Consider the following 9,116-nt stretch of genomic DNA (forward strand, 5'->3'; position numbering starts at 1 on the left):
GTTACTTGTAGAGAAGACCAGATCGATCCGAGGGGTTCGAGTTTGATTCTGTTTCATGCAAATTCTAACACTGAGATTCGATTTGCAGTTCACAAAACAAAGATAAAAAACTTGCCATTTCCCACACTGCTGAAGCATCAGAGAGCAAGCACATGTCTTTTTGTGTGGCTGTGCAGACTTTCCCATAATACTCTACAGCTATAACATCTTACGGATTATAATACCTTGTGCAGTGGTGGTCAGTATCTCAGCCATCACAGATCAGCAGTTCCCAGCAGAGCACAGTTTGTACAGCGGAGTCGTTTTCAATCTCCAGAGTCACTGATAAGTCTTTCTCTTTCCTGTAGAGTGTAAGCTCTTATGGTCAGCAGGGTCTTCTCTCTCCTGTAGAGTGTAAGCTCTTATGGTCAGCAGGGTCTTCTCTCTCCATCGCCTGTAAAGTGTGAGCTCTTATGGTCAGTGGGATTCTCTCTTCTATAGAGTGTAAGCTCTTATGGTGAGCAGGGTCCTCTCTCTGCTGTAGAATGCAAGCTCTTATGGTCAGTGGGATTCTCTCTCCTGTACAGTGTAAGCTCTTATGGTCAGCAGGGTCCTCTCTCTGCTGTAGAGTGCAAGTGTAGCGCCCTGAGGGTTCAGTCGCTACAGAGGTATTGCACCTCAACCAGAGGTGTGATATCCCACTCCCGGGTAAGGATGGAGTGTGGACCGGGACTCAGTTAGCTGCATGCATCACACACACCCCACTTCCGGGGGACAGCTCAACGGTGCTCCCATTAGTACAGTAATGCAGGCACGACAGATCATGTCCCTGGCTGGAGTGGGGAGGGGGGAGGAAAACCCAGTGATGTAGGAGCAGGAGGGGACGGTTTCTGGGCATAGGCAGGAGCCCATTGGTTGCAAGTCACCTGGGCTCATACACAGAGAGGGAGATATATAAGAGGTGGGCACCATCTTAGTTCAGTTGAGTTCAGTCAGTGGAGGGAGAGAAGGAGTTCAGCCAGAGAGGGCTGACAGGGAGCTGTGGCTCAGTCTGGGCCCAGCTCCACGAGGCAGGCCTAGGGTGAAGGCCGGAGCCAGAAGAGAAGAACATAAACTAAAAGGAAAAGAAAGGAACAGAAACAGAAAGGAACAGCAAAGAAAGAGAAGTACCCAAAGTGTAGAAAGGCCCAGAGACACGAAGGCGGAAGGAACCCTAAGGACCCAGGAGATTACGGGTGACGGGTTGGCAGAACAGGGTACCGGATCCCAAGTTGGTGGAGGTGACTAATCCTTAACCAAGAACCGGTGGTCCTGGTCATTTACTGGTGCGACCCCTCACTACACCTACTAGGAAGGCACACCACATAGGGTCAGGGAAGTGGACACCCAGTCCTCCCAGGAGAAGACCCGAGGCAGCTGGACAGAGGTAGTGTCACTGGTGGGGCACGGCTGACGAAAGGATAGAAGGGAGTCCTGTGCCACACTCCAGAATTGCCTGGGGGTTAATCGAGCCCCCTGCCTGGTGGACGCAGCACGGCTCGGGCGGTCCTATCTGTGCACAAGTGACCTGGATGAGAACTGTGAGTAAAGAACCTGAACTGCAACACCTTGTCTCTGTGCTTTCTCACCGCGTCAGCACTGCTAGTACTGGGACGCCCTGCACCACAACCACCATCATCACTCTACACTGTCCTGAGGCTATACTCCTCCCGTGGGGAGTTGTACCACACTCTGCTGCACCCACAACACCAGCCTCAGCGGTCTGCCCTGCAGCGGCGGTTCATCCTGACCGCAATCCACGGGTGGCGTAGTCGGACATTAAACCATAAAAACCCTATAAAGACTGCCACTGGTTTGACCACCCTGAGCCACGGGATCGGGTTGCCACTACTACCCCCATCATCGCACCGAAGCCCGGTTCCGGGTGCCCCACGGCCCAGGGGGCGAGTCACAAGCTCTTATGGTAAGCAGGTTCCTCTCTTTCCTTTAGAGTGTAAGTTCATAATATCAGCAGGGTTCTCTCTTTCCTTTAGAGTGTAAGCTTATAAGATCAGCAAGGTCCTCTCTTTCCTGTAAAGTGTAAGCTCTTATGGTCAGCGGGGTTCTCTCTATCTCTGCCATAGAGGGTAAGCTCTTATGATCAGCAGGGTCCCCTCTCTCTGTACCTCCTATTGAGTGTAAGCTCTTATGGCATGCAGAGTTCTCTCTCTCCTCTACCCTATATGTATTTCCTGAGCAATTACAAGCTTTTTGAGATGTGTGGATCGATTTGCTGCATTACGGTCCATTGTCCGGGTCAGTGGTACCTGGCATCTAGACGAGAGGCCCGCAAATCTCTTAGCTTTCAGTGTGGCTTTGAATTAGCAAGGACTGGCGTGATGTCGTCTATGCGTCACGTCGCACAGATGGCATTGTGCCTGCCCTGACAAATCAAATGCAGTGCCGGTGACGTCGGAAGGAAAGAGGTCTGTGGGCCTCTTGTCTATCTAAATTCAAAGTGCGGTGAAAAAAAGTGCAATTCCACAATTTTTTTTTTTTCACCATGTTCTCTAACTGCTAAAACTGACCTGCCATTATGATTCCCCATGTCATTATGAGTTCATAGATAACAAAAATGTATAGCTGAAGAAAAAAAATCCAAAGTTTGCAAAAAAAAAAAAAAATGACGCCACTTTCCAAGACCCGTACTGTCTACATTTTTCGGCATCTGGGGCCTGATGAGGGCTTATTTTTTGTGCGCCAAGCTGACGTTTTATTGATACCATTTTGGTGTAGATATGATCTTTTGATTGCCTGTTATTGCATTTTATTGCAATGTTGTCTCCTGCAGACCCCGGGTTGTCATGCCAACCCATCGGCGACCCACTGTCATGTGACACGGGCGCCGATGTGCGGCAGGACTTATGACGTCCTTTAGCCGCGGCCATGTTAAATGCTGCTTTCAGAGATTGACAGTGGCATTTAACTAGTTAACAGCCATGGGTGGATCGCGATTCCATCTGTGGCTGTTAGGGGCACATGACACCTGTACAGATCAGCTGTCATGTGCCCGGTAACATGTGGGCTTAGTGCCGGAGCCCGCATAGGGTTCGGGGATCCCACCTAGTATTTAGGAGTGCGTCCTAGGTGGGAAAGGGGTTAACAGAAGCTCAGGTAAGATGGCAGTCTTCATAACAATGCACTGAAATTCAAAACAGAAAAAAATATATATTTTTTTACTTGCTGCTTTTACTAATTAAAAATATAAGCAATACATTATTTTTAAATAATAATTGTATATGTTTTTCAACAGAAGTCTAGAGATTAGTGAACTGGTTTGCAGGACCCTTGTCTCGTGGCCACATTGGTAACCAGTGGCTGCTGTTTGTGACCCCTATGAACCACTTACTATCTACCAGCATATAAGGCACCTTGTCTGAATAGTGAATTTATGCGCTCATCGCCATCAAAGTCAAATAATTTTATAGTTTTTTTATATTGTTATTTTTCAATTTTGACATTTATTTATTTTACAGGCTGTTGCGATTGAAAGTAAAGGGGAATGGTTTACTCTATCAGCACCTTTGGACACAATAAACACACATATTAGAGGTGGCTACATTATACCTTCACAGGTAAGTTGAAGGCTCACACAGAGCACTCAATCGTAGCATTCCTAATGATAATACATATCTCTCATTATTTCCCTATTATCTGTGTCAGGTGTACTTTCAATACAGGGTTACCCTATCACATATCTGTGTGACAGGTGACAGGTGATATGCACAGCACCCTATTTCTTCCAGCATTATCAGCCACTCCATTTGAATGTGTAAGGTGCTTGAGTGGGGTAGTAGTGGATGAGCTGCTGCTTCTGCACGCTCTGGTACCCTACAGGAAAATCGTGTTCCAGTCCAGGTGTGAAGCTATGAGTGGGGTGCATCACACTTACTTGTGGGCTATAGGCCTCCACTGACTCCAGGCTTCCATATTCCAAAACCGCAGCACACAATCCAAAGGACACCAAATACTTTATAATAGTTAAACATTTACTGAGCAGTTTGCGGTCATTACTAGTGTTGGGCGAGTATGTTCTGTTCCAAGTATGCTTGGGCCGAGCTCCGAGTGTTTACAGCTGCTCGGTGATAAGGTTAAATCGCTCCCGTGTGCATGATTTGCAACTATTTGACAGCTTTATTACATGTGAGGAATGTGTAAGAAATAGACATTCCTCACATGTAATAAAGCTGTCAAACAGTAGCAAATCATGCACACGGGAGCGATTTAACCATATCACCGAGCAGCTGTAAATACTCGGAGCTCGGCCCGAGCATACTCTGCGAAAGGGTTAATAGAACATACTCGCTCAACACTAGTCATTACAATAAAGTGTGTAGGATAGGGCACAATAGGCTACAGTCTTTCCCATAGGTACCGGACATACCTTCGGCCTTAGTACTCGGTCTGGGTAGAGCATCCCTCTTGCTAACTCATCTAGCACTAGGAATTCTTCTCCACAAAAAGCAGTGCTCCCTGATTCCAGTACCTTCCACCTCTGAGTGACTGAGTCCATCATTCCCTGCAGTTTTGGGCTTAGTGGGCCCAAAGGCCCCAACATACTTCTCGAGGTCCCAGGGCCAACAGATGGATTCGCACGGAATGGTTATATGGCAATCCACTGCCCCAAGTAACAGGCTCGTGTTGGCCCTAGCAGCCCACAACTTGAATTTCCTGTTCTTGACACCAACTCTCAGTTGCCCTCTCCAATCTGGGCCAGCCGTTACAGTTAACCCTATCTAGGCTATACTACAGCCCCAGTAGGTTTTCTTTCAGATCACATACATTACTATAAAATACATTTAACCACCTGGGGCATCAGAAAGCGGAACACCATCTTCACCACTCCCACAAATGTATGCAAAAATATTTTTGAAATTCATAAATTGCTTTCACCTCTTTCAATGTAGACTTAGACCACTGCCACCTTTCCCTGTTCAGTTACTGAGAAAACCCCGGTTATAGCAATAACATTTAAAGGGGTATAGAAGCCTAATTAAGTTCTAGAAGATAGGTGATTTCAACACTGGCGGACGGCATCCCCCATTCCCACCTAGTTCTGTCTTAGCCTCATGAACATAATCAAGGGAAGTGGAGAGAAGTGGCAAGGGAAACACTGACAAAGATAGTCATTACTATGACTATTACTTACCAGTGACTTCCATAGTGTAAAATGGCATACATGAAAACTATGAAAGCATCAGCTATAACTACAGCACAGTTTGGTGCCATGTAGTACACATTAATGAGGATACTTTTATGAACCATATATTTTTCTTTCACTTATTTTCTTTTATTCCTGCTTTAAAAACTGAAAATAAAAGGTCAGTTGAACCAAAATCTGATTGTGTGAAAATGCAACTTTTTTACATGCCCTGCTACACAGGTTCCCGTCTACCCCTTGAAATGTCTGATTCATTAATAATTATTTATTCATGGTCACTGGTCCCATATTGTGACTGCTCAGTATTGGCTTTCATACTACTGCAGCTATATATGACTAACCTGCTTAAGTATTTAACAAAAATAATGTTTCTTCCTGTTATATGCATTATCATATTTGATCCACAGGAGCCAGGAATGACTACAGAAGAAACCCGCAAGAACAGTCTATTCCTATTTGTAGCACTTACAGCAAATGGGGCTGCTAAAGGAGATCTATACTGGGATGATGGAGACAGTTTAGACACACATAAGAAGGGCGATTATAGCATAATTCTCTTCATGGCACAAAATGTAAGATATATATTTTTACAATGCTTCAATGGATTAATTCACTTTTTTTTGTTTCAGCTGATTTTTACTATTCTCACACTCTTTTCTAAATCACAGAATATTCTTAAAAATGAAGTGATACAAATAAAACCTGAAGCAGAGAGACTGAAACTGAAGGATGCAGCAGTGTTTGGTGTACCAGTTGTTCCTACAAAAGTTCTGGTTAATGGTGTGGCCTATGAGAATTTCAAGTACATCCCAAAGACAAAGGTATTTATTGTACTGGTCAAGAGCATGTGATTGTAAATTGTAAAGTAGCAAGCGCCCCCCAACCAAACATATGCCCTCAAGCAGGATCCAGTCAATCATTGATTCAGGCCTTTAATTTTTCCACCATTAATGCTGTAAATAGTACATTCTCAGCCGCAGAATGCTGTTCTCAGTGAAATCCATGAAAACTCATCTAATTATGCTGGTCCTTATCTCAGCTCTCCTAAACAATCTTTTTAACACTGAATTATGACCAAATGAGAATCAACTTTAAATTTGTTTGTAAATCATCTCAGAAGATTGTTCAGTAGATCACAGATAAGGATGTCATGTGAGATCTGTATTGGTTTTCACTGTGAATGTCATTCTGCAGCTGGCGATGCACTGATATACATGGAAGCACAAGTAGCCAAACAAAATTATATTTTTAATAATACTGTAGGGATCGTACTCACTTGGTTGCGATGGGAGGCAAACAGGAGGCATGTGCCAAACAACAGCCTCCATTTTATAGGCTGTTAACCACACCCAGAGGTGAGGTATGTGGGCACCTGAACCCACCCATCTCTCTAAACTACCCGTTACCCGGTCCCAGGTGCACCAAACGATCCTTTTAGTGTTTATGTGCATAGAGAAACACTCTGGGTTACATCAGAGGACAGCCATCTCTGTGACACATACCTCCCATTGACCATGCAACCATTAGCCACCTTACAATACCCTATTGCTTTATAGCCAAAAATACATGGATTTAAAGAAAAAGTAGTGCCGCCCAAATTATCCATCTCTGTTAAGACGCCATGCACATGGCAGAGAAGTAGAAACTCTGAATACCACTGTATTGAGCTTAGTGTGGTGCAATAGTAATGATATTTCCACCTAAAAGCATAACTTGTGGAGGAGAAAAACTCTGCAATATGGCATTAAGAATTGGACAAAAAACACCAAATGACCCAATATGAAATAAAAGGCTTAGATAAGGCGGGGTGCTATATTACAACTTTGTACAACTTGGAGGTTCGGCCTACATTTGGTGAATCTAGTCTTGTACATTAGGCTCAGTAATGATCCAGCAAAATGTGTAATATCTGTAATGGTATCCCAATACTATATTTAGTAATAAGTGTTAATGCAATACATTTCCCATTCCTTGTCTTTATTCAGCTTCTAAAGATTTGGAACCTTTCTTTATCGGTTGGAAAAAAGTTTGAAATCAAATGGTCTTAACCTTGAAGATGTATCTGAAGATATATAAAAAAAATTCTGACTTGTGATGGATATACTTATTTCAAGCCTTTTATTTTATCCAGGTTCATGTTGCTAATCTTTATTGCTTCCCATGTGTTGTACTTTACAGCCTAATAATTCAGCTAATAATACATAGATGACAGAAGTTGAAGATTTCAGTTTCCTAAATCCAACAAAGGATCCACCAAATTCATAAAGATGTGTTTGCTTCTTAATAAATTGAGAACCCACTTATAAGTAGTCTGTCATCTAATTTACAGGATAGGTTTTCAATATCAAATCGAAAGAAGGTTCAACACTCAGCACTTCCACAAGTCAGCTGTTATTGGCTCCATCGGGTGCCGGATGCAAAAAGTGAATGGAGCTGAAAAGCACAGCTCCTTTCAATGTGTAGTTGCCACTGCCCTGAACTGCACATCAACTCCTATGCTCTTGAACATGAGCTGATATGCAGTTCTTGGCAGCTGCCTCTACACATTACACAGAGCTATGCTGTTCAGCCCCATTCACTGTTTCCATCTGTCTCCTACCGCGGCTGGAAACAGATGATCGGTGGAGGTGTTGGGCAGGTCTTGGACCTCGCCGACCTAAGATTTATGATTTATCCTGAGGATAAGTCACCAATATTGGATGCCTTAGCGACTCCTTTAATAAATTGTGATATGTAATAAACATGTAGCAAGGATGGCACTAATTTTGATTAAGACAGAAAATACATACAGTAACTTACTTTAAAAAGCCAGGTTGCATAGTTTTTTCACTAACTTCTAATGCACAATCTTATGCCCCTTTCTTAGTAAGAAATTATTTGGTAAAATATATATAAAAAGATAAATAATCCCCCCAAATTTTTTAGCCCAAAAATTTCAAGAGCACTTCCATATAAAGCATTATAAACCTATAAACGACTTGGAAGATTAGCGCCAGTATAATAAAACATGGAGTTTTTATTGACATATACTTAAAATACAACATAAAATACATAAAAAGTGGGAAGGAAACTAGAACAGAAAAGAACTGCACAAGCCAGTTATAACATGATATATCCACCATATATAGCAAGTGCTCGAAATCACAAAAATCACTGAACCATAATTATGTTGATTAAATATATCGAATTATAAGAATTGAGAAATGTATCAAAATCAAATTACATACAGTGCATATGGGCAACGGTGCAAACAAGCTACAATTATAAGGTGCAATTGATAGTGCAAGTAATGCAAGCGCCTTCTCAAGGCCACAGATATTGCAAGTGCAAAATATACTTTTATATACAGTGCATATGAACCAGTGTGCAAATAAGCTGCCATATACTGTATATAAAGTGCAATCAATGAAATCACAGAATGCTAGCACCTCCATAGGGCCATAGAATAAGGTAACAAACAATAACAGTGATCAAAAAATGGTGGAAAGAATAATAAAGTTAATCATTAATAATAAATCATTATATGACCTGGCTGATGAAAACACCCCGACGCGCATGTTTCGCGGCTTGCTTCTTCTTTGGGGGGATAATTCAAATGTAACACAGCCATGTCAATAATTCCTGAAATAAAAATGTGTATATTTTATGCAACTATTTCTTTGCGTTTTATTTATATATAACATTTTTGGCATTTCAATTTACAGTTAGGGTACGTGGCCATGATCAGGAGCCGCTGTGGTTTTGAAGCTACGTATTTATGCAGCATGAAACCCGCAGCGGCTAGATGTTACAGCATAGTGGATGAGATTTCTAGCAGTCCCATGTCCACTATGCGTGCATCTGAGACTGTGAATCACCCGCGGACACGGACATGCGGCGCATCTTTCAGGACTGCAGCATGTCAAATTCTCTTGCGGAGTCGCTAGTGTCCGCAAGA

The 9,116-nt window shown here is 42.9% G+C and overlaps 1 protein-coding gene across 2 annotated transcripts in view; it reads left to right on the forward strand.

The window, feature by feature from the left end:
- LOC141272921 (lysosomal alpha-glucosidase-like) overlaps window positions 1–8,796 on the forward strand; it is a 352,018-nt gene extending 343,222 nt beyond the window's left edge. The window contains exons 18-21 of one of the 2 annotated variants that reach the window (XM_073684115.1): window positions 3,495–3,593; window positions 5,587–5,751; window positions 5,848–6,000; window positions 7,165–8,796. In XM_073684115.1, the coding sequence (XP_073540216.1) occupies window positions 3,495–3,593; window positions 5,587–5,751; window positions 5,848–6,000; window positions 7,165–7,227 (480 nt within the window). In that variant the 3' untranslated portion in view covers window positions 7,228–8,796. The remainder of the gene's footprint in view (window positions 1–3,494; window positions 3,594–5,586; window positions 5,752–5,847; window positions 6,001–7,164) is intronic. The other variant, XM_073684114.1, reaches the window with a different exon arrangement.
- Window positions 8,797–9,116: the final 320 nt, after the last annotated feature.

This window comes from Phyllobates terribilis, unplaced genomic scaffold (genome assembly GCF_046119375.1).
Source record: "Phyllobates terribilis strain yellow unplaced genomic scaffold, ASM4611937v1 Scaffold_5__5_contigs__length_657084704, whole genome shotgun sequence".
In the NCBI taxonomy this organism is placed as follows: domain Eukaryota; kingdom Metazoa; phylum Chordata; class Amphibia; order Anura; family Dendrobatidae; genus Phyllobates; species Phyllobates terribilis.